The sequence below is a fragment of the Lissotriton vulgaris genome, chromosome 7 (assembly GCF_964263255.1).
Source record: "Lissotriton vulgaris chromosome 7, aLisVul1.2, whole genome shotgun sequence".
Lineage (NCBI taxonomy): Eukaryota > Metazoa > Chordata > Amphibia > Caudata > Salamandridae > Lissotriton > Lissotriton vulgaris.
Genome location: NC_141695.1, coordinates 1,674,609,010 through 1,674,635,593, shown reverse-complemented (window position 1 = coordinate 1,674,635,593; position 26,584 = coordinate 1,674,609,010). Strand labels below are relative to the sequence as shown.

Sequence of the window (26,584 nt, the reverse complement as noted above, 5' to 3'; positions counted from 1 at the left end):
TTGTTATTGCCACCTCTTCCTCTGCCAGGACGACGCTGCTGGAACTGCGTTTTCTGCTGAGACTGGGATTGCCACTGAGGGGTTTGAACCCTCTGCTGGAAAGACCTCCCGTCTCCCTGGCGATAGCGTTCCTTGAATTCCTTGTGCTTTTCTAATCCCACCGCTTTGACGGTGTCCATCTCTGCTTTCATATTGGACATTTCGTCGTCAGCGTGTGGTCCAAACAGAGATTTCCGATTGAATGGCAGGTTCAAAATCTTCTGGGCGTCTGGCTTGAGCCCTGTCAGGCAGAGCCAGGCCGAACGACGTGAAAAATACCATTGGAATAGCCATGGGCCGCAAGGTCAGAGGCATCCACTGCGGCGCTAATAACCTGATTGGCTACAAGGCCTCCCTCCTGTATAATCTCCAGAAAGTCTTAACGATCTTCCTTGGGGAGCTTGTCTGTAAAGCGAGTCAGGGAGTCCCAAAGGGACCTGTCGTACCTTCCAAGCAAGGCAGAGGCGCTAGCCACCTTCATAAATGAAGAGGAGGTGTTGCATACCTTCCTACCAAAAGAGTCCATAAGTTTACTGTCTTTTTCAGGTGGTTCTGACGAAGAAGTAGAACCTGCATGGGACTTCATGGCAGCCGCTACAATAATGGAGTCCGCAGGAGGATCGGATCTGAGGAACAAGGGATCCTCTGCAGGGGCCTTGTACTTCTTGGCTATCCGAGATGGAACAGATCCCACCACTGCTGGTGTGAGGAAAGTAGCCATAGCCGGTTCTAGGAGGCCGGTGACCAGGGGCAGTAGAGGCCTAGGCGCTATGCGATTATGAAGGGTATCAAAAATCACAGAAGTGGGAACCACTGGAGTATGCAGTGTAATGTTCAGCTTTTTTGCTCCCCTGCCCAGAACATCGGAGAAAGTCGCGATGTCGTCAATTGGAGAGACTCGGGAAGGAGGCGTAGATGAGAAGGTTGGAGAGTAATCTCGGTAAGACGACCTAGTCGAAGACGACCGTGTGGTAGATCTTTTACGCCGTCTGTTATGGGGCCTGTCACGATTCCTGCTGTGACGGTCCCTGGACCTAGAGCGATGTCTTGATGGAGACCTCGGTCTTGGACGGATTGGAGAACTTGGCCTGACAGGTGTTCTTGGCCGTACCGGAGAACGTGATCTGATCCGAGATCTTGGCCTGGGTGAAATCCTGGGACTCCGAGGAGACCTAGACGGTCTGGCCGGCGTTCTTGCCGTAGACGGAGAATATGTGCAGGAGTAACCCGAGCCCGGGCTACTCTGACCTCCAGATACAGCCCCTTGAGGATGGTGAGGCACCAAACTGCGTGACCTGTCCGCAGATCTGGGTGAAGATTCCGGGGAGATCTCCACGATATTTAAACCAGGAGATGATGACTTGCCTCCTGAAGATCCGGAACCAGGGGACTCCACCACTACCGTCACTTGATCCCTCGACGGCGAAAGCCTCGACGTCGAAGACGTCTGGGTGACTAGTGGCGTTGAGCGGTGTCTTGATGCTCTCTACTGCGATCGACCACGTCGAGAGAGGCTCAACTGAGAATCTCGACGTTGATCCGGAGACTTCGACGTCGATCTCCCTCGACGTCGAACAGATGGAGATCCTCCATGACGCCGTATCGACGACTCTCGACGTCGTGTCGACGATGACCTTCTTTGACGTTGCGTCGACGGCGACCTTTCCTGGCGTCGCCTCGGCGTCGACCTTCTTGATGTCGAAGGATGGGATCTGACAGTCCCTCTCGACGGCGGCCCGCCAACCGGCGGCGACCTGGATGCCGTCCTAGTTCTCGACGCCGATCCCCTACGGGACCGGAGAGTGTCTCGACGTCGACGGAAGCCTCGACGTTGATGGAGACTTAGATGTGTTAGCAGCCATGGATTTTGAGCCCGAAGCATGGCGCCTCGACGCCGACTTACTTGACTGCGGCGGAGATCTTCGACGTCGTGAAGATGATCTGGGCCTCTTCGACGGCGACCTCAACGTCTACTGAGTTCTTCGACCTTCCTTCCTCTTCCTGGGGACAGGAGAAGTGGAATGACGCCGTTTTTGGCTGTGCTTGCTTGTAGGAGAAGATCCGGGGACTGTAGAAGCACCCACCTGGTGACTTTTGTCTATCTCCTGCATGGCATGAAGTCGAATTCTCTCCCTGTCACGAAGAGTTCGGCTAGTAAACTTTTGACAGTGATGGCACTGATCAGGGTTGTGTGCAGATGGTAGGCACACAATACGCACAGAATGTGGGTCAGCCAGAGCCATCTTTCTGTCACAAGAAGGACATTTCCGGAACAGAGCAGGCATTCTGACAGGAATTTCTTGTGGGTTACCACAGAAAAAAAAATAAGAAGCCTTATTAATCCAAAAAATGTCGAAATATAAGAGAAAATTCTCTCAAAAACACAATTTCAGTTGAAAACTGAAGAGCTCAAGCTCCAGGATCCTCACAGAAGGAGCCAGAATAAAGAACTAACCCAACTGCCTTCGTTGCTTTTACTCTACTGCAGCCTACTGGCAAATGCCTGCAATTACAGGTTTTTCCTAGGGCAATAAAGCATTGTTGTATACAAATGTTTTCCTGCTCTCTTTCTTCCTTAGGGGTTGGGAGAGTACTACTGTATGTATGCTAATTTATGTAATTTTGCGGCAATTTTGCCAGTTGGGAAATGCTTTAAGCTGCAAATATATGTTTTCACATATATATACACATATATATTTATATGTATTTTCTATATGCTCCGGGATCCCGCACATGGGCGGGGATTATTCATAGATTAGGACAATTGATGAGTATCCCCTGGATGAGAACTATCGGCCCATCTCGCTCCTCCCCTTCACAGCCAAAGATGCAGAGAAAATAGTCAACAGGAAACTGACACGATTCATTAAAGAGAACGCCATCCTCGACCCATCCCAATCCAGATTCCTAAGAAGCCATAGCACAGAGACTGGCATACTCAGTGCCAGAGACGACATACGCACCCTCCTGGACCAAGGCCACTCCACAGCACTCATCCTACTCGACCTATCAGCAGCCTTCGACACAGTCTCTCACCGCACACTAGTCGCCAGACCACACAACGCAGGCATACAAGGAACAGCCCTGGACTGGATTCGATCATTCCTCACTGGAAGAAGCCAAAAGGATCAGACTCCCACCCTTACCCCACGAAAATCACCTGTGGAGTACCAAAGGGTTCATCCCTGAGCCCCTCCTTCAACATCTACATTGCCCCCCTCGCAGCCATCGTCAAACAACACCGCCTCAAAATCGTATCCTACGCCGACACCCAGCTCATCCTCTCCCTCACTAAAGACCCCACCACTTCCAAACTCAACTTCCAGAACGGAATACAAGACGTTGCAGTCTGGATGACCAACAGCAGCTTGAAGCTCAATGCCGAGAAGACAGAAGTCATTGTCCTCTGTACCACCACTTCTGCATGCGACAGCACCTGGTGGCAGACTGCCCTCGGAAACCCACCTACCCCCTCAGACCATGCCAAGAACCTCAGCATCATACTCTACTCACTACTCACCACTCACCATGAACCGACAGGTCAACGCCGTCACCTCTAGCTGCTTCAACACCCTCAGCATCCGCTGAAAGACCTTCAAGGGGATACCACCCTAGTCAAGGAAGACAGTCACCCACGCACTCATCACCAGCAGACTGGAACACACTCTACACCGGCATCAACCAGTCCCTACTCCGCAAACTCCAGACAATAAAGAACACCGCCGCCAGACTCGTCCTCAGTATCCATCGACAGTCAACACCTAAGTAGTCTCCACTGGCTCCCCGTGGAGAAAAGAGTCACTTTCAAAATCCTCACTCAAGCCTACAAATGCCTACACAACAACGGACCCAAATACCTCAACGACAGATTCAACTTCAACGTACCCAAAAGAAACCTCCGATCTTCCAACCTCGCACTGGCCGAAACCCTGCGCACCCACAGAGCCGAAGCAGGCGGAAGATCCTTCTCTCACATTGCAGTCAAGACCTGGAACGAGCTACCGGTAGACATCAGACGTGCCCCCTCCCTGAACTCCTTCAGGAAGACCATCAAGACCTGGCTCTTCGTCTAAACAGATCGGCGGACCCCACTCTCCCCCTCAGCGCCTTGAGACCCTCATGGGTGAGTAGCGCACTTACAATTCCCTGATTGATTGATTGAATGGTGAGGATTACGTCAATTGAGCAGTGGTGAGGAAAAACATTTCTCCAGCACCAAATGTTCCATCTGTGCAGACTGAGCTTTCACTTTCTGAAGGGTTTGTTGTGTAAACTATGACTTTGGCGTAGTTCTACAAGACTTGCTTTTCCACCCACGGATGACAAGAGTACTAATTTCAATGAACCAACACTGAATTTGAACGACAGCTTACTGTAGTCAGCAGAACCCTATCCAATACATTGTGGAAATACATTTATTGCTTTTGGTTTACTAACAATCCCTATAAAGGGATCAGGGGCACGTGGCAACAAACCTATTTCGTTGTTCGCAATATATCGCACAGCACCAATAAGAATAGTGCCTTTAAATAAAAGCATTTATTATGACAGGAATAACCTGTTTCTCAATACTTCTAAAACAACTACACAGCAAAGAAGGCACATTGTGAACAATGAAAATAAAATGAACATTTCTAACAGTTAAAATGTGATCTAAAACCGAACACCCTAAAACCTAGTTCTGTGCGCTACACAGAGCATGAAAAGAAGAGCAACTTGCAGTCTAGACTTTCCTAGGGAGAGTAAGATGCATGCAGATCTTATTGACAGCAAAGGCTGCTATCAGTGGAGATATTAAATCAGTGTTCCCTGCGAAGGGCATAAACCTACTGCAGTAGCAGCCTTCCTCCAGGACTTGTCTTTATCAGCACTGAGCAAGATGTAGGCGCACTTTGAAGTGCGCCGGAAGTATGCAATCACGTTTTCTGGCAGAATCTCAGTCGATAATATGGGTGAAAGACCTCAATTAAGTTGTTAAGTGGCAGTCCTTGTACACTAATTTCTTTCAGACATAGGAATTTCTGGCATACAAGAGCGTCAATTCAGACTGCAGTTTGACTACATGTCTGTACTTGTTCTTATCTGACCTGGACCTGGTGATAAGTAGACACTTGACACAGACTGATGTCGCCGCTACTACAGAAGGTGGCCCCTGAAGGCGGATAGCAGGCAGGTCGGACACGGGAAAAAAAAACAGTCAAGAGAGAACCAAGCTGCATGAAAACTAATACTGAAGTGCTGGCAAAGTCACTAATACATTAAGACATCGCTATGCCCCCAAACAAATAGAAGAGAGGGATTAGAGAAAATATATGCATTTTTTATTATTTATAATTTATCAAAATTCACAAAAAGGACATTATCTCACTACAACGTGCATAAATATATATGAGGTCCCACATTCACACATTCAATACATACTAACAAATACAAACATATTCATACACTCCACACACTCAAGAGCAATTCATCATTTGTGATCTGGTCAACGACCAAAATTGGTTCACATTCATTGTATAAAATGCACAATAGACATCAAGTAGTTAGTGGTCAGTAGTCTGACTGATGTCCCACCAGGTGTTATACCTATGTCATCAGTCTCACACACCTGACACTTTCACAGTTCTTTGAAAGATATGGTCAGACAACATCTGCGTCAAATGGCAAACATGACAATGATTCTGCCAAAATTGAGAAAGATACAGACCTTCAGATCTAAAATGGCGACCTCCATGATCTACAATAGTGACGGGGCCTACCTAAAATAAAGTCATATAAGTCACACTTTAGGGGCTTAACGTCAGACAGTCCTCCAGTTAGCCCTCAATCCGAGTCCCCACTGTGCCTAAATAGCTCCATGGCTTTCCATTCAAAGCAACAGGCTTCTGGTACGAAGAGCCACACATCTGACAGCACTGCTTATGTCAGTGGAAGACACTGCCCCCTCTGCTGTGTGCCATCAGCTCTCAGGCTTATAGAATGCACCAAGACTCTTCATTCCATGCACCACAAGAGTCTAGCCAACAAAAAGGCTGGAACCTTCCATGCCACACCCATGCTGTTCCTGTTTCTCCAGCTCCTACATTCCTCGTCATTTCTTTCTCCTGATGGGTTCCTACTTGTTGCTTACTAAGCCCTGTCTCCAGACCTTAATGCTCAGTATAAAGTAATGGATGGCCATTGGAGGCCGAATTAAAACAATCTTCACGCAAAACACATGGAAGAATGAATCTAAATGAATCAATCCACATCAATGCACCGCAACAAACAAGTGACAGAAAATATCATATGCACAACTGGAAAAGTCACATAAGTGAGAACTACAGTATCCCTTATTGCAAGGGATTTAAAATTGGCTCCAGGTGTAGCCGTAGCTCAGGAATTTTCTAGAATAAGAATGATGCCCATTAATCAAACCCACCTTCGACCAGCTCCTCCTAAGAGAGGTGACAAGAACTTAAGCCAGCCTTTATGCACTTTACTACTTTCCATGGAGCAGTTGTAAAAGACAAACACTTTGAAACAATTTTCTTATTCCCTAATTGCGTTTTAGTAACAGGTTATTACTTTGCTAAGTTTTAAGTACAGAGCAGTAAGTAACTACTGTTTTGTGTGGGACCCATTTATTAAAATATAATTAGCTGCCAGACACATTTGAAAGGACTTGGTAGTAAAAACAGACATTTTAATCACTATTGGTTAGGATGCCCCTGATTATTATTTTTTATTTTAACAAATGTATTTTCCAAGATTAAGAATGTAAGGAAGCCAGAGAGTAAAATACATGGTGGGTGCTTCATTAGAAGAAAGGTATGATACTGAAACTCTGGGGGTATAAATGTAGTGCGTCACTAAAATATAAAAACTTACCAGTTGCATTAATAGGCTCAAGTGCAAATCCATCTTCTTCATTTGGAAGCAGAGTTGTTTCGTTTAACATTGTTGTATTTTCTGCTAAAGCAGCAGGTGCAAGGACTTCTGATTCTGCATTCAAACACCAGATCAAAATGAACAAAGGTAACATTTTATTCCGCAACTCATATATAAATGTCCAAGCATAAAACATGATAAATGAGGCAGATTTGACGTTACACTTTTGAATGGGGAGATTAACGCACAGGGATTTAAATACCTGGCATATTTGTCTTACAACCATCTTTAATCAGTCATCTAGCATAAGTGACTCATGTATGCAGGCACTCAACTAGCAAAACTCCTAAACAGAGACCTTTAGCGATTCATTTAAACTTTTGAGGTAAAAAGGTAAAGTTACAATTGTGATGAGTTATCTGTTCTTAGACTTAGGCTATTTGCCATTACCAACCAACACCCTGCTCTATGTAGGACACAACCATCCCTTCTAACCTTTGATTCCAGACAGTAATGTTTGGCGAAGGTGTGAAGGGAGGTTCTTGTCACCACCAGACAGATCTCAGCCATGGGAAAACCCCTTGACAAAACTGAGGTGGAAGATTTCGCCCTTATGGAATGGGCCCAGATTCCCTCTGACAGTTGCTTCTTCGAATGGGCATAGCATATCCCGATGCACAAGACTTTCCAGCATGTCAATTATGTTTTTTGGACTGTCTTGCCATTCTTGCTGCCCATGAACTCCACAGAACTCTCGTCATCAGACCCAACTTCTCTGGTAAGATAAATGTAAAAACTGCCCTCCCCTCTGTGTCCAGCCGGTGTAGTCTTGCCTCCTCTTTGGTGTTATACAGTAGAGGGTAAAAAGTGGGAAGGGTAATATCTTGCGCTCGTGAAGGAAAGTCGCTTTAGTTCATACGACAAACGTGTCTGGGAAGAAGCAAGTGTACTGTGGGTGACCAAACCGCTATTGGAGCACAATAATATACCTCAAAGTGAGAGCAACCAGAAAAAACCTGTTTTAAAGTCAAAAGCCCAAACTGAGAATTATGAAGGGTACTGAACGGGGCACCCATCAAAAAGGTCAACACCAGAGCCCAATCCTACTGTGGCACGAGAAAAGAAGTGTACAGAAACAAGTTTGTGTGTCTTTTCAGAAATCGTATCTATATAGGAGACTTGAACAGGCAGGGCTGGTGACAGATGTAAAGTAATGTTAAAAAGGTTGCAATATACCCCTTGACAGTGCCCAACATCTAAGCCCCTGGGCCACTGAAAGCGCAAACTGGCGGACTTCCAACAAGCAAGCCATCAAGTAGTCTACTCCTTTATCTGCGCACCAAGCAACAGAGTAGTTCTACTTCGTGGACTAGACAGTCTTGGGGGAAGTACGAGGGACTGAAAGGATGACATCAACCACCTCTGTAGGTAAGTGGAATGTGCTAAAGTGTCCTTGCTCTTTCTCCAGGCATGTAGCTGGAGGGATTCGAGGTTCGGGGGAGAACCGGGACATCTGATTGTTAAAGAAGGTCCTTTCTGGGAGGAAGACTGAAAGGGGAACATAGGGAAAAGTAAAGAAGGTCTGCATACCACAACATTATCTGTCAGTCAGTTTCGGTTAAGATGATATGAGCCCAGTTGTGGCAAATCACCCTCAATACTCTAGGAATCAAGAGTAGGAGGAGACATGCATAATGAAGCAGAAAAGATCCACCTCAATTGAAAAACATCCCCAATGGTTCCTCCAGTAGATACAGCATTGTTGTGAGTGTCAAACAACTCCACCCGTCGGTACCCCACACGGTGAAGATGTTCTGTACCACTTCCAGATGGAGACGCGACTTGTGGTTGACTGATGCTGTTAGCCACGGTGTTCAGAGAGCTGATCAGATGGTTTGGAACTAGCCAGATCCTATGCTAGTGTGCACAAGCTCATAGTATCAATACTCCCAGACACAGAAGCTGAGATTCCACGCGTCTCTGCTTCCTGAGGCACATCAAAGTTGTCCTGTCTGTCAAGATATGGACAGATGGATAGCACATAGAAGAATGGAGATTGGATTTCCAGCTGAACTGTTCTAGGTTCAGGCAGATTAATATGCAATCCTGGCTCTTCTACAGATCAAAGGCCTTAGATGAAATGCGTTACTTACCTGTAACTGCAGTTATCCAGTATTGGTGTCTTTCATAGATTCACATGCCTGAATCATTCCCCGTCGTCGAGATGGGAGCCTCGGTAAATAGAAAAGTAATGTCCTATAGACATACATAGAGAAAAGTAGGCCTAAGGGCCTTGCCTTAGTAGCCTATCTATGTCCTTTTGTAAAAAGGACCAAACTCTAGAAGGTAGCCAATCAGCTACCACCTCCCTCTAGAACCTTCCTGCCAGGAGCCTTAGTCTCTCAGATTTTCGTACGTACCAAGCTAGGTAGGCGTAATATATGATATAGAGAGAGAGGAGTCCTTCCTGGGGAGGCGGGAGGGTTGCATGTGAATCTATGAAAGACACCAATACTGGAGAACTGCAGTTACAGGTAAGTAACGCATTTCTTATCCAGTATTATGGGTGTCTTTCATAGATTCACATGCCTGAATCAGAGTAGCGAGCAATATATTATGCACATTTGTGATGAGATAGTATAAGCAGTCTGAGATAATACAGATCATACGACTAGCAACCATCAACAAATAGATATAATAAATAAGAAAATGTGCATACCAACGAAGGATGGAGGGAAGGAGGAAGGCTCATCTCACTAGAATAGATGGCGAAGTACAGCCTGGCCTACAGCTGCATCCTGTATCAGCTCCGTATCCAGCCAGTAGTGCCTGGTGAACGTGTGTGGCGAATTCCAGGTCGCTGCCCTGCAAATGTCCAGAATTGGCACTCCAGCGAACAGTGCCGCCGATGTGGACACAGCTCTTGTGGAGTGAGCGCGAACTGTGGACTGTAGCGGTCGTCCAGCTTTATCATGGCAAAAGGCAATTGCAGAGGATATCCATCTTGAAATGCTTTGTTTGTAAAGTGACATGCCTTTTCTTGGTCTGCTGAAGGCAATGAAAGGTTGATTCGTTTTCCTGATATGTTTTGTTTTGTCTAGGTAGAATTTAAGACATCTTTTTAGGTCTAAAGAGTGAAGGGATCGTTCAGCTGCAGAACTAGGATTAGGGAAGAATGATCGGAGGACTAGTGGTTCATTTAAGTGGAGGTCCGAAGGGACCTTAGGAATGAAGCGTGGATTAGTCCTTAAAATCACTATCTTCTCTGAACTGCATGAATGGATCTTGAATGGTAAGAGCCTGCAGCTCGCTGACACTTCTCGCTGAAGTCAAGGCTAAAAGTAGTGCTGTTTTCCACGAGATGTATTTGATATCAGCCCTATGGATGGGCTCAAACGGATGTTTCATTAATTGGTTGAGTACCACATTAAGGTGCCATGTTGGTGGAACTCTGCATGGTCGAGGAAAGGATCTGTAAAGTCCTTTAAGGAATTGTTTAATTAACCTGTGGGACCAGAGAGATGGTCCTTTTGAAGTTCTTGTGAAGCGGGAGATGGCTGCCAGAAGAACTCTGATGGAGGCATGGGCAAGCCCCGATTGTGCCAAGTGTAATAAATATGGAAGGAGCTGTTCCGGAGTGATCTGAAAGGGATGGAGATCTTTGTCCATACACCAAACGCAAAAGCGGTTCCATTTTAAGGAATAAGTTTTGTTTGTGCTGTCAGCTCTTGCCTTTGCTAGGACATTCTTGCATTCCTGCGGAATGTTTAGTTGAGAGAACTCTCTGTACTCAGGAGCCATACCGATAATCTGAGGGATTTCAGATTCGGGTGGAGAATTTGGACATCGTGAGTAGTGATGGATGGTGTCCCAGATGGATTGAGGGTTGGACTGAGAGGCGACGAAGGTCCGTGAACCAGTGCTGCCTCGGCCAGAACGGGGCAATGAGAATCAGTGTGCAGTGCTCCGTCTTCTTTTTCCGAATGACTCTTGTTAGTAGGGGAAATGGCGGAAATGCGTACGCAAACACGTTGCGCCATGCGATGGAAAATGCATTTCCTAGTGACCGCGATTGGGGATGCCAACTTGCAAAGTTGCGGCATTTGGCGTTCTCCCTGGTGGCAAATAGATCGATCTGCGGTCTCCCCATGTTGAGAAAATGTCGTTTAGAACATTTTGGTTGAGTTCCCATTCGTGGGACAGTGACCTCTGTTTGCTCAGAGCGTCCGCTATGACGTTGTCCTTGCCCGGGACATACTCTGCCGTGAGCTTGATGTTGTGAAGTACTAGCCAGTTCCAAATTTTTTGAGATTCGCGAGATAAACAAGCAGGGAGGAACACGTTCGCTGACATTAAGTAGTGCATTGTGGTTGTGTTGTCCGTTCTCACAAGCACTGCTGAGTTTTTGATGCGCGGGAGGAAGGCCTGGAGAGATAGGAAAACTGCCCTCAGTTCTAGGAGATTGATGTGGAGTTTTCTCTCTTGGTCTGTCCACTTGCCACTGATTTGCAGCTCTTGAAGAACTGCTCTCCATCCTTCTAGAGAGGCGTCTGTAGTTATGACCTGTGGAGTTGGAGTCGGCAGGAACGTTAGTCCTTGTGAAAGGTTGGTGGAAGTCTTCCACCAGCGTAAGGCCTTGGTGATTTGTGGAGTAATCACGATGTGATCCTCGAAAGAGTCTGTACATTGAGTCCACTGTTTGGCCAGTGCCTCCTGGAGGGGGCGCATTCTGAGCAGACAGTGAGGAATGAGTAGTATACACGAGGACATCATCCCTAGAAGGGACTTGAAAGTACGGACTCTGATGGTGTTCTTTAAGGACACTGCGTTGGCCATAGCGGTTTCCTTTCCTGCGATGGGAATGCTGTTGAAGATGTCGTATTTAGAGTTGCCCCTAGAAAAGTTATAATTTTGGAGGGTTGGAAGGTTGACTTTCCGTGATGGAGTGTCAGGCCCAGTTTGTCGAAAATATTGAGACAGGCGTTGGAAGACATTTGTGTGTCTTTCATAGATGGTGCTTTCACCAGCCAGTCGTCCAGGTAGGGGAAAACCTGGTGGCCTTGCTGATGTAGGTAAGCTGACACTGGAGAGAGGCACTTTGTGAAAACGCAAGGTGCCGATTTGAGTCCGAATGGGAGGACACAGAATTGATAGTGTTGTCCTGCTACAGCAAACCGTAGGTATTTCCTGTGGCGCCTGTGTATTGGGATGTGGTAATATGCGTCTTGGAGGTCCAAGGACGTCATAAAGTCTCCTTCCTCTAGAGATCCTAATATTTCCTGAAGGGTTACCATCCGAAATGATTGGCTCTTCAGGAATGAATTGAGTGCCCTGAGATCTAGTACGGGCCTCCATTTCTTTCTTTTCTGTTGGATCAGAAAGAATCAGGAATAAAATCCCTTTCCTTTTTGAGCCGATGGGACTCGTTCTAATGCCCCTTTCTTCAACATTGATGAAATCTCTTGAAGGAGTAATCGCAGGTGTGTGTGTTGGATCTTGCGAGGAGGAGTTGTTGGAGGGATTGAACTGAATTCCAATGAGTGTCCGTATTGGAATATTGGATCACCCATCGATCTGTTATTGATTTCCAATTGTGGAGGAAGTGTGTTATTTTTCCTCCAACTTTGAAAGAATGAGATGGTGGAGGGACTGGCTGTTGTAAACTGTCATTGGCGTCTGCCTGTTGGTTTCCTCTGGTTTCTCCCTCTGAAATTTGATTTCCCGTAAGAGGTCTGGCGACCTTGTGGCTTTTGCTGCTGCTGGTATTGCGATCTGCCCTGATTATATGAGTAAGAGGGGTTTCCCTGGTATGATCCTCTGTAAGAGGGCTGACCTCTGCCTCTATGTCTTCAAAAGGACTGGTTTCTGAACTGTAAGGTGCCTAGAGCCTGTGCGGTATCCGTGTCTTTTTTGATTGCCTGTAGGGCTTCGTCAATTTTTTCACCAAATAGATGCTGTCCATCATAGGGCATATCCAATACTTTAGTTTGGATTTCTTGGCGGAAGGATGTTGCTTTGAGCCACCCTTGCCTCCTTAAGACTGCTGCACCTGCCAGTTGCCTGAATCCTGTTATTGAGACATCTACTGCGCAATCGATGATCTCCGATGCGGACATTTGACCTTCCTTTAGGAGGGATTGGACTTCCTCTTTCAAGTTTTCTGGTATTTCTGTTAGGTATGGGACAATGTCTTCCCACAATTGTCTGTTGTATCTGCCTATCAACGCAATGGCGTTAGCTATTTTGACAGTCATGGCGGACGTAGTTGAAAAGCGTTTGCCTATGCTGTCTAATTTCCTGCCCTCCTTGTCTGGTGGTGCTGACAGTGGGGAGGATGGATTTCTAGAATTCTTTTGAGCCGCTTGTGTGACTACAGAGTCTGGTTTGGGATGTGCATTAAGGCAGGTAGCCGCTGTTGTTGGCGCCTTATACTTTTTATCCAGTCTGGGCACCACTATAGAGACAGATGCTGGCGTTTGCATCAATTGCTGACCTTGTTCCCATATGTGTTCTATTATGGGAATGGATCTGGTTGTCTTCCTGATCGGATCTTTAAAATCATAAAGAAAACAGTCTGTTTCTTGTGATTCTACAGCCATGTGGAATCTTGTGGCTGCTCTTTCCACCAAGTTGTGGAAACCACAAATGTCCACTGGGGGGGATTCTGAAGTCTGAGGTTCAGGTGTGGCTGGAGAATGAGCGATATAATCCTCATCTTTGTGAAAAGAGATATCATCTCGTACCTCCCCTTCTTTGGTTCCTCACCGTCGTCATCCGAGGATTGAACATGATGAAGTGGTGCTCTCTCCGGAGGAAGATCCAGAGGTGGTGGTCTTGTCTTTGGAGATGGATGCAGCTTTGAAGGTGCCGCTGGTGATTCAGGGAAATGTTTCTTGTAGTCCGAGATCAAGAATTGGAGATCTGAGACAATAGAAACTGGAAGTCAAACCATAGTAGTGACTTGTTGTTGGACCTGTGTATGTACGGTCTCTTCCGTAAAGACCACATCATCTTCATCTGTGCTCTGGCACTTTACAATGAGATCTGAAAGACTTGTAGCTTGCTCATAGTGGTCGTCTTCAGATTCATCACTTTGTAGGAGACAAGATGGGAGCAATCCTTGTACTCTACTTGGGGATGTTAGTTCTGGCGTAATCTGATTCGTTTCATACCGTTTTGGGGGAATGACATCAGATTTTTTCCACGGCGTCGACGATGTCGTCGTCGACTGTCGTCGACGGTGCAGACGCCGATTGTTTTTCTAGTGTCGACGACGGTTCCTTCGTCGACGGTTCTTTCGTCGACGGTATCTTAGTCGTCGACTGTGATGACGTCGACGGTATCTTCGTCGTCGACGGTGAAGTCGTCGACAGAGTCTTCGTCGTCGACGGTGTAGTCGACGGTGCCTTTGTTAACAGCGTGCTCGACGTCGATATCTTCGACGCCAACGATGCTTTTACCGTCGTCGATGTCTTAGTCGGCGATGCGCCTGGTGTTAATGGCGTCTTCGTCGTAGGTGCAGGCGTCAACAGTTTATGTTTCGTCGGCGACGGTGTCGTCGGCGACGGTGCCGTCGACGGAACTTTAAGCGTCGTCGATTGCTTTTTTATAAGTATAATCGATGAAAGTGGCTTACCCGCCGTCGACGATTGAGTTATAGTCGTCGATGCGGAGGCAGATGATGCCATCGTCGTTGAGACTGTGGTCGTCGATGTGGAGACATAGGCTGTCTTTCGTGAAGAAAGCGTCGACGAACTCGTCGATGACTGAGAAGGCTTTCTGAAGGTGGGAACTTCCTTTTCAGACGTGATAGATTTTACCTCAGAAGACTTAGTGGTAGTCTTTTTAGGAGGAACGTCTGTAGGGCCAGGGGAAGCAACCCTTGGCCTCTTCAAGGACAGTTTTGAGGAAACTGAAGCCATTTCTCCGTCATCTGAAGATACTGCATCATCTCTGTTTTTTAGTCTGTTTAACCAGAGGAGCAGTCTTCCTTCCCTGTCTTTAAGTGTCTTTGTAGAGAATGTTCTAGTCAAGTCAAGTCAAGTCAAAGAATTTATATAGCGCACTACATACCCAGAGGGTCTCAAGGCGCTTCATATCCTACATTCCTTAGCAGAATGATCAGGGTAAAGACAGTAGAGGCAAGTTTCATGCTTTTCATCAACGTGCAGTCTTTTCTTACCACAGGATGAACAGGCTCTGAAAAGTCCTTTCTTCTGTTGATCAGCCATTGTTGTTATTAGAAGAAATATCCACATTCTGAGAGAAAAGGAGATAAATCCTGGAAACCTGAGGAGAACTCAGGTGGAAACTCCCTTGCACAACGTGTGGTAGAAAATCTGAGAGACTGAGGCTCCTGGCAGGAAGGTTCTAGAGGGAGGTGGTAGCTGATTGGCTACCTTCTAGAGTTTGGTCCTTTTTACAAAAGGACATAGATAGGCTACTAAGGCAAGGCCCTTAGGCCTACTTTTCTCTATGTATGTCTATAGGACATTACTTTTCTATTTACCGAGGCTCCATCTTGACGACGGGGAATGATTCAGGCATGTGAATCTATGAAAGACACCCATAATACTGGATAACACCCGTTTCTCCAAATGGGCATATCTCACCCAAATGGTGGATTTATCCATCACTACCGTGGCCATAGTTTGTGGGGGTGTCGAAGAGCATCCCTGTAGACCTCTGTACCTCACCTACCATCAAGTCAAGTTTGCCTTAGTGATCTGGGGGATGACAATATTATCCACAAGATCTTCCCACTGTTAGAGCCAGTGCCTGCGCAGATAGCAATTGTGAGCCTTCCACAGCCAAATTGTGTGTGTGATCAGGAGGATGCATGAAGCCAGCAAACCAAGCAAGAAAAGCACCATCAGTACTGGAATGTGAGCTTCGCCCGAAACACTGGAATCCTATCCCAAATATCTAGGATCCTCCATGGAGAAGGGAAAGCTTGGTGCAAAGTTGTATCCAGTACTGCCCGGAAGAAGTGGGGTTGCTGACACTTGGGTATGTTAATGCAATAGCCCAGTATGAACATCAGGAATGCTGTTGCCTGTAGGTGGTGCAATACTCTGCAAAAAAACATGGTTTGAACAGCCAGTCATCCAGGTAAGAGAATATAGATCCCCAAATCTACAGTAATGGGCCACGATCACTGCCACCACCGATTTGATTATTCAAAGAGCTGATGTCAAACCCAGTGGGAAAGAGCACAAACTGGTAGCCAACAACCTGGATCATGAAAGGCAGATGCCTCTTGTGCGACTGCAGGACAGGTATGTGCAAATACATACATTGCAAGAAGAGGTAACCCATCAGTCTCCTGCTTCCAGCATCAAAAGATCCAGACCCAGGGCCACCTTGAACTTCGGCTGATGATCTAGGTCCACGAGGATAAGAGCTAGGATTGGAGAAATACCACCGTTCTTGGGAGCCACCCGTACTGCGTAGCACCCCTCTTCAATTTTTTGCAATGGCACCATTTTCTGATGAAGAGCGGTCACTTCCTGCTGCAAGATCGGATTGTGGTCCTCCAACTGAAGGTACTGCTGTGGGGGAGGAGAGTTGGGGGACAGAGGGGTGCTTAAGTGGAAGAGTATGGCATAGGGGTGCTTCAGTGGAAGAGTATGGCATACCCCTATCTACAATTTGAATGACCCACTGGCCTAATGTAACAGCATATCAGGCATGTAGAAACAAGAAGATCTGTCCTCCCCCAGGTTGCCCATGCTTCTACAGGGACAAACTAAATTGGCTTTCTGGGTAGCGCAAGACAAGAGGAAGTCGAGGGATGTTTGGTCTGATGGCCCTTACCGTTGCCACTATATTTTCTCAAGAGCTGGTTCTGCTATGGGAAGGCTATATGTGCTGATGAAAATTAAACTATTGAAACTCCCCAAAATGAATGGTAATCCTTTACTGGATATCTTACGCTAACAGATCGAACTGTTACTCTGCCTCCCTTTAAGTGTTCAAAAACAAAATCCGTTTTGTCCCAAAAAACCTTCCCTCCAAATGCCATGTCTCTCAAGGTGAACTATCTCTGGAGAAGCCAGTTGACTGTAACCCTGTAGGTCTCCTCAGAGCCACAGAAAATACCCTAGCCATGGGAATATAAGTAAAAGCAAATTACCTTTGGTAACGTAATATCTGGTAGAGACACAGTCTAGCCACAGATTCATTGACTTTTGAATTCTGCCCAGGCGCCAATCTTTCAGCAGTACTTCTGCATGCCGGGGTGTTAGTAAGGCCTGCCTGACCAGAATAGTATGTTTGGTAATCATGTATTTGATTGGATTCTAAAACACGAAAAGAACGCAACTGCAATGTTTAAATATGCATAGACATTTTTAAACATTGTCAATTTATTAAAGTAATTGTGAAAACTTCAGAGGTGGCCTGATGATTCACACACCCCCCTCTCCCCCGAGATCCAATTCTATTCATTTGTTAAACAAGTGATCACCCTCAGCCTACCTGCAAGGTCCTGTTTATGAATATTTTTTCACTTTCACTATTTACAAGCCACAAAAATCCGAAATTCACAATTTACAATAGTTTCTCCAATGCATTTTGGGACGTCAATGACCTGCGACATTAAAGGTTTCTCAAAGCCCACTTCAATTTATTTTGGATGTTCAATTATCGTAGTTATGACAGCATCAATAACATGTGATACATTTTTGTGCAGCTGTAACCATATTGGGACTATGTACCAATTCCACATGGGAATAATACATTTGGGTTTATACAGCCCTCTAGTAGTTTATTTTTTTTACATCTTGTGTTAATCAATATTTGATATTACTGTTATACAGAAGTCTACATAATTTACCGCAGTAGTAATGCAGCAGGAATAATTGTGCTATTTTGTAGTATTGTCTTCTAGTGAGCTTGTGATAATGCAAGGGTAACTACAGCACAGTTCATAACATCCCATTAATTTATTCCAAATATATGCAGGCTCTTTCGGATAACATTTCATAAACAAAAGAAACATTTGTTAACGCATTTTAGACACTTAGGGAAAAAAAGTGATGAAAATGCGATAAGCTTTTCCTTGGCAAGACAGTGTTCAAGACCAGACAATAAATGCCCGTACTGCTATCATGTTATGCTTTTAATTAGAACTTGTAGAGCACTCGTGCACCAACAGGTTTCTTGGAGCTGGACATTTTTACTTTCCATTACGGGTTACCAGTTAGGAAGGTCCAGGTCTAGCTGTAAGCTTGGGTGAAGAGCCACGTCTTCAGCGATTTCCTAAAGCGAACGAGGTCTGACTCAAGTCTCAGTGGGGTGGAAGAGCATTCCAGAGTTTAGGTCATTGTATTGAGAAGCCTGACCCTTCTGTTCTTTTGAGTCTAAAGTCTGGTACCTCTAATAAGTTCATGTGCATGGTTCTTAAAGTACGGGGGGGAGGGTGTACTTATGGATTTTTGAAGAAATATACTTAGGGCGGGTCCCGTGCAAGGTTATAAACAATATACAGCCGGTTTTAAACATGGAGCGCTGCTCCACTGGGAGCCAGTGCAGCTCTTTTAGCAGCAGCTTGATGTGACATCGTCTGCCTTGGCAAATAATTTTGGCTGCTTGATTTTGTATTAGCTGCAGACAATGTATCTGGTTGCACTGAAGGCCGAGGTATATTTAGTTGGCATAATCGTTTTTTAAATATTTTTTTATTTTATTTTGAATGAGAAACAAAATAGCAAACAAAGCATTAATACACAATACACAGTGAATATCCATCCATAGCAGCACTGTAAAGCAATTCGAAGGGCAAAATGTCCTCAACCGGTGAGGCTGGGGCAGAGTTCGAATAACCTGGGCACAAAAGGGATACAGGGTCCCATTTACAGTGTTCATGGGTGTGAGAAGTTGGCCCGATATGCAGTGTTCATTATTCTAGTGACCACTATGCATCGGTCCAAACAACCCTTATGGTGATTGGTTGTAAGTCAACCTTAGACCAGCTAGCCTAGTAGCGTGGATACGAGCAGTCTTCGAGCTAAACTCTAGAGGGCGTGTTAAGCCAGCTGTTATACCATCACATACCCCTTGAACACCAAGTGAAAGGACACCACACAAGTGTTATGAAAATAAACAGTATATTTATTAGAATCACAACAGCCCTGGACTCTTTATGAGGACAGGGTACTAAGCACAGAACAAAACTCTTAGGAAAATACTTCAAGTGCACAATCAATACAAGTGCCCGAGGGCACGGAAAGTTTAGTGGTCTCGGGCGGATCCGATAAGGCAAGTCGGAAGCGAGGGACTCGGGACCCTTAAGTAAGGAGGCTATGCAGGCACCGAAATGCCGAGGTTACCTAGCCACGAGGGCTGCGGCTGCACAAGTCTTACGGGCGTCGGGGGTCTTCGCTGACGAGCCGGGAGCCGGAAGGAAGGAGTTGCTGGCCGGCGACCAGTGGAGATAGTTCGTAGAGATCCAAGCCTGGATCAGAGATCGATGATACCTGAAAGCAGAGGGGACCAAGTTCGTACTACTAGCCAGTAGTCAGAGGGTACCAGGAGGGCACCGGATGGTCGTCACCTCGACCAGGTGAGTGGGCGACGCTAGGCTCTGCAGTCTCACGGACCAGGAGGCGTTGTCGGCGACCAGGATGGAGGTGCGAGCTGTCCCACGAAGGTTGATGCTGTCGGCGTCGCTGGGCCCAGGATTGGGGCAACAAGCCTTGGCAGATTTCAGGCCCACGTGGTGGGCCTAAAATGGCGTCTTGAGTGGACCCGGAGGGTCCGGGGTGCTACTCTCGCAGAAAGAGCAAAGGCTAGTCTGGAGCAACCAGACCAGCAACGTTGGTTGTCGTTCGTCGTCAAAGAGTCACAAGCCAGCGGCTAGTGATCGGACAACGTGCTGAACAGCAAAGCAGAAGGGCCCCACGCAGATCGTGGAGATGCTGGGAGACTGCACTTCGGTGCTGGAGCTGCTCAGGGTCGGGGCTTCTCGGACCCCAGAGCACTCACCAGAGAATTCCTTCGGTGGTCGTGCTGGTTAAGAAAGCGTGCAGGTTTTGATGATGGCCGGCCCCTCGAGGTCTCGTCGCACCCACAGATCTCAGCTGAGCTGACGATGTGGGTAGAGGTCAGAGGTGCCAGGGAAGCCGGTTCTCGTCGAGCTGGGCAGTCGGATTCCTGAGGAAGGACTTGCAGCAAACCGCAGAGTTCTTAGATGGTGCCTGCGGACGCAGGGTGACTACTCCTTAGCCACAAGGGAGAAATCTTAAGAAGAGTCTCGAAGTCCTTTCGTAGAAAGTATTCTTGATTCAAAGATGATCTAATTTGGAAGGGTCCCCGCTCCGGCCTTTATCCTAAAGAAAGGGGTGGGTACATGACTAGGTCCTGCCCTAGGGGTGGGACCAGGAAGGGGGGTAGTTACACCCCTCTCCCCTGCCGGACTTTCCCCAGGTCAGGGGCTGCGCGCCCCTGGAACTGGTTCTAACCGGCAGATGCGTAGTGAGCACCGGGGTGCCACTCCGCAGTCACCTTCTTGTAAAGCCCTGCCTACCCAGGATACACAAAACCCTGTCTGGGATGGTGCGAACACCGCCCCGGACAGGAAACCCTTTGTCCAAGCTCTCCTCGCTGGAAGGACTCCCAGCAGCAGGAGGTCAGACTCGTGTCTGTGGTGGCAGCGGCCATTTTGTGGAGCTGAGGCTTCAGTTAACTTTAACTGGGGTTCACAGTTACGTACATGTCGTGTCCCTCTAGAAGGGCGGAATGCCAACCTCGTCGCCAGCATTGGTGAGGGGGCAGCATCCCGATTCGTATGACACCTTACTCGACATGTCTTGATAACGCGATACCGAAGTTACCGATATGGTACGCGTTATCATGGAACAGCCATTGGGTCTGGGTTCCGCAAGCTGCAACTGGGCTCGGCTCGTGCCAGAGCCCAATTCACACGGTTCCACACACTCTGCCTTCAGGATTGTTAAGGCCTGCCATAGGAGTGACTGATAGGAACTCGGGTGTCCATTTTAGGGTTAGATATAGGGATACTATACCTAAAGCAACGGGCGAGTACGCCACATTGCCCCAGCTGTCGTGTAGCCAGTTGTGTCAGTTTTAGATGGCCATCCAGGGGTGGCATAATACATGCTTCAGCCCCTGGTAGGCCCTGGGTGCACCGATGCCCTGAGTTACAGGGTCTGACAGGGTGGCCCAGTTCCAATTGGGTAATGCACCTAAGGTACACACATCAATTTAGCGAGAGAACAGCTAGGCTGTGGGTCTGATTAGCAGGCCCACAGCCCGAGAAAGTCGTAAACCAGTGAAACAAAAGCAAAAAGTCCGGGTGATCATAGGATTGCAGACCCTACTCTCCTACAATGGGTACCAGCATTGGGGCAAACATTACATCTTTCAGTGCTCCTGTCTCTACCTTTCTGGCAGCGAAACACAAATTTGCTAGCATTCGCGACAAGAATTTGCAATTCTATTAAGGACACGGAGGCGAGGATTATGCTTCTCAATCTTTACTAGAAGCTCACAGCAGCCAATGAAAATGCTTGCTTTTCATTCAAAATAACGTTAAACACTACATATCCCATCATGTCTCACATGTAGGCACGCCCCCCTAGTCCATAAGAGGCCTCTGCCTGTCGCCATTTTCCTCTTTCTTTCCGGCGAACAGCTCCAACAACAACTTGGAAAACTTTGTAACTCTTCCAACGGGAAGGATCAACATCTTCAGGCAAAATATCCTGGCATCCTCCGACCTTCAGTCGCTCTTTTTATCAGAACCTGGAAGAAAGGATATGAGACCGTAACCACCATAACCACTGGGTGGGCAAGCATTTATATATATATACATGCCGGGTGGGATAATCCTCGCCTCCGTGTCCTTAATAGAATTGCAAATTCTTGTCGCGAATGCTAGCAAATTTGTGATTCTATGTCAGGACCGGAGGCTTCTGATTATGCTTGTTTAACGCTTATTAAAAACTACAGAGGTAATATCCCCCACCGGCTTATGATAAAATGTTTTGAAAGTCGATTCTGACGACCAGTCTGCACTACGCATGATATCGTGAATGCTGGAACCCAACATGAATGACTTCGATGCCATGGCACCCCTGACAGAGTGCGCACCAAAAATGGTGATGTCAATGCCGGCTTCTTTCATAACATAACAAAGCCATCTGGCAATGGTGGCCGCAGCCACTGCTTTGAAAGGCTTTTGCAAGGCGATCAAAAGCTGCGAACAGCCCTGAGGCCTAATAGCCGCTGTACATTCCTCATAAGTATTTAGACAATGAACAACACATAACTTTTCATTCTCCTGAAATGCATTATAAGAAACATGAGTAGATAATGTCTTAGTGCGTCTAACAATCTGAAAAGAAACTCCTTCCGGAGTAAATACTCTACCTGTTAGCTCCAGCGCGCGTATATCCGAGGACCTCCTGCAAGCCGAAAGGCAAAGCAACATGGCTAGTTTGGCTGACAATTGCTTTCTGGATAGAAGGGAATTCGCTGGCCATTTGTCAAAGAGGTCTAAAACCAGAGATACGTCCCACAATCCGGAGTATTTTGGTTTAGGAGGATTTTCCACCCTAATGCCTTTAAGCAATTTGCACACGACAGGGTGCATACCTATTGGCTTCCCATCCAACTGGACATGGCCTGCTGAAATGGCAGATCTGAAGTTGTTGACCGATATATAGGCCAAACCCTCTGATGCCTTATCCGTCAGGAAATTCAGCACATGGGGTAAGTCTGCCCCCACGGGATCCAGGTGTCGTTCCACGCACCAATCCACCCAACCTTTCCAGGCCGAGGAGTACCTCTTCCTAGTGGAAGGTGCCCAGGCCTGCTTGATGAAATCTGCAGCCCTGCTCGAAATCCCTGGCACTTGCCACTGCTGCCTGAAAGCCTCCAGGCCATCAGCTGAAGCCTGCCTTCCATTATCAGAGGGTGCCTCTCCTGATGAGGGCCCAGCAACAGCGTCGTCGACTCCGGGTGGAGTCTGGGTAGGTCGCAGCTCCACTGCATCAGCTTGGGGAACCAAGATTGCGACGTCCACCAAGGCGTCACCATGACTACCTCTGCCCTTTGCCTGATCACTTGCGACATCGCTCTGGGTATCAGCAAGAAGGGGGGAAAGGCATACTGCACCCCCTGTGACCAGTCCTGGAGAAACGCGTCCGTCGCTTGCGCCAACGGATCCGGCCTCCAACTGAAGAATCGAGGGATTTGGAACGTCAGTCTCGACGCAAACAAATCCGTCGCGAACGGACCCCAAATCTCCTCCAGCCACTGGAAGATCCTCGGGAGCAACTTCCAGTCGCTGTAGTCCCTGAGGTATCTCGAGTTCCAGTCCGCTACCTGATTGGACTGACCCGGAAGATATTCCGCAATTATCGATATCTGATTGCGAAGGCAGTAATGCCAAAAGTCTTTGGCTATCTGCACAAGCATGGACGACCTCGTGCCGCCCAACTTGTTGATGTACCTCACTGCCGACACATTGTCCAGACGCAGGAGGATACAACAGGATGTCTGCTTCGGGGACAACGTTCTCACAGCGAACGACCCAGCGAGCAGTTCCAGACAGCTGATATGAAGGGAAAGCTCCTCTGGGGACCAGCTCCCTCCTGTGGAGATGTCTCCACAACGCGCGCCCCAGCCCCAGCGGCTGGCGTCGGACTCTATTGTGATTTCTGGGAGGGAGCCGAAGATCGCTCGGCCGTTCCAAGCGTCGACGTGTCCCAACCACCATTGCAACTCTGTCCTCACTTCGTGCGTGAGGGGAATGCTGTCCGAATACGAGAGGCCCTTCTGAAGATGCCTGATCTTCAACTGCTGCAGAGCCCTGTAATGTAGCGGGCCCGGGAATATCGCTTGGACGGAAGACGCCAGAATTCCTACCATTCTTGCCAGCGCTCTGAGCGAGACTGTCTGACAGTTCAACAATTCCTGATCTCCCTCTTCAGATCCTTTAGCTTGTCCTTCGGGAGGCACAGCTGAGCTATCACGGAGTTCACTGTGAACCCTAGGAAATCTATCACTTGAGAGGGAACCATTACTGACTTCTTGGCGTTTATCACAAAACCCAGATCCTGTAAAATAGTCGTGGTCAGCTGGAGGTGCCGCAAAAGAGTCTGCTGGCACTGATCCACTAGTAGGATATTGTCTAGGTAAATGATGAGGCGAATACCCCTCTCTCTGAGGTACGCCACTACAGGCTTCATCACTTTGGTGAAGCACCAAGGAGCCGAGGAGAGCCCGAAAGGCAGAACCAAATATTCGTACCATTGGTTTCTCCACCGGAACTGCAGAAATCTGCGATGCGGGGGAAAAATCGGAATAGAGAGATACGCGTCTTTCAGGTCCAGCCGGACCATCCAATCCCCAACCTGCAGAAGATCTGTTAATAGATGGATGCCCTCCATCTTGAAATGATTGTACGTCAGAAACTGATTGAAGTTCCTGAGATTCAACACCAGTCTGTTTCCGCCCCCTTTTTTCTGTATAACAAAGATATTGCTGCAGAAACCGTGAGGACCTTGAGGACTCGGTGCTATCGCGTGTTTCTGCAGCAAGGTCGCAATCTCCTCGTCTATAAAACTGGTCTCTAGTTGGGAAAAACGGAGAGCTGCGGGTACGCTTGACTGAACAGGACGCGAGTAAAACTCCAAGTGAAAACCCTGAACCGTCTGCAAGACCCAAGCGTCTTGTGTAAGTTCTTTCCACCGCCCCAGGCAGTGCTGTGTCCGCCCCCCAAAGGAAGAAGGGAAATATCTGTAAGTCTCACCTGAGCTCTGTTGGTGCTTGAAGTTTCCCCTGCCATTGTCGGATTGGTATCTGTTCTTGCTGAACCTCCTACGGGAGGGATAGAATGTTCCTCCACGGGTGGAGTCATAGTCATTCCTGCCCCTTCCGAAGTCGCCTCTATGGGAGCCTGGAGGACGTCCTCGGCCTGACGAGCGACCCCCGCCTCGTCCGGCCCTGTTAAAAACACCCTGGTTCAATACGCGCTTGATGCCCGATTGGGCCTTGTCTAATGCCGTAAAGGTACCCACGTACTTGGAGACGTCTTTGACGAACTTGTCACCAAACAATTGGCCCTCTGCAAGGGGCCCCGGTTCTGCGTCCGCAAGCTCTGTTAGGTTGGAATCCATTTTCATAAGCAACGACTTCCTTCTCTCCGCCGAGATAGCACAATTAGCGTTGCCCAACAAGCAGATGGCCCGTTGGGTCCATCCGGCCAACACGTCAGGGTCTATAGGGGTAGAGGACTCCTTGGCCACCAAGGCCATCTCCAAAATTTTTGCCAAGGGGCCGATGGCATCCAGCATCTTGTCCTGACACCCCTTCCAAGCCCGGTCTAATCCTCTTTTAGGATCCTTCGTGAACTTCTTTAAAAAGGTTAGAAGGCTGGGGTCTATCTCTGGGGTCTCCACCACTCGATTCGGGATGTCGGGTCTAGGGCATTCTGACCGCAAACGATTCCTTACTTCTCTGGGGAACCCCTTGCGCAAGTTCTCGTGAATATAGGCCGTCACTGCCGTAGGCGGCACCCAATCTTGTGACCTGGGGTGCATTATTTCTGCCGGGTCAAAGGTAAAAGGGGTATGAGCAGGCGCAAGGCTTTTGGCCTGCGCTGATTTAGCCTTTTTTGGAGGGTTGCGATCTTCTGAAGTGTCCGTATCGGTATCTGTGTTGGTACCAGTGTCTGTGTCTGTGTCAGTATCATGGACCCTACGCTTAGCTGTGGCTTTGCCTCCTGCGCATGAGCGGTCCGCCATGTCCGGTAAGGTAGCTAAGGCCTGAGTATGAGGCCAAGTGGCAGAGTCACCTGAAGGTTGACCCGAGGCCGAAGCCTCAGCTTTCTTTTTCTGTGGTTTGATGAAGCCATGTCTCTTGGCGAAACCCTCTAGTTGTCGTCTTATGGGACGAAGGGCTGAAGCAAGGGCTTGCTGCACCGTCTGTGGGACCGTAGTCTCCATAGCCCTATTAACGGAGGATTGGACAGACGCGTCCAAGGCACTAACTAGGTTGTCCTCCAAGGCAGCCGTCTGCCTGGTCTCAAAGGTCTCCTCCTCATTATATCCCTCATTATACTGGTCTTCTGACATCATGAGGTAATGGGTAAAGATCCCACTAGAGGCTCCTGACACCGCAGGTTCAGGCAAGGAGGGTCAAGGGGGGGGGGGGGTCAGCCCTTACAGCACACTCACCACTACAACCTTCAACCCCCTCAGCAAAGCTGTAGTCAATATGGGTCAGGGACCCAGGCCACCACCAATTCATTGACCGTGTGCACACTCACTGTAGGCCTTTTTTGTATTTTGCAGCCTCTCCAGGCGGTTATTGAGGCAGAGGGACACCTTCCTGACTCTACCCCTAAAAAGCGCAACTGAAATAGCACTCTGGGATCGTGCCGCGATGTGCAGCCCAAACGCGACTGAATCCTACTAGAAAAGGAGCCCAAATTCAACGCGTTTGGGCGCCCGCCGCGGCCGAGAGCCACCCGGCCTGAATCCGCGTCAGCAGCTACGAGGGGAAGCCAGCTGCGCATGCGCGAGACGCGTCGTCACTGAGGGGGCACTCCGGGGTAAACAAAGGATCAAATAATAAAATAAGGCATCCGTCTGCCTCCGGTCATCGACCGGAGCTACCTTCGCGCCGCGAGGCGCGTTCCCAAGCC

At 47.9% G+C, this 26,584-nt stretch overlaps 1 protein-coding gene across 3 annotated transcripts in view; it reads right to left on the bottom strand.

Annotated features, from left to right (window-relative positions):
* Positions 1-26,584, bottom strand: part of RAD21L1 (RAD21 cohesin complex component like 1) — a 1,036,426-nt gene that overhangs the window by 292,193 nt on the left and 717,649 nt on the right. For 2 of the 3 annotated variants that reach the window (XM_086932732.1, XM_086932731.1), the window contains one exon: positions 6,910-7,023. In XM_086932732.1, coding sequence (XP_086788858.1) covers positions 6,910-7,023 — 114 coding nt within the window. The remainder of the gene's footprint in view (positions 1-6,909; positions 7,024-26,584) is intronic. The other variant, XM_086932733.1, reaches the window with a different exon arrangement.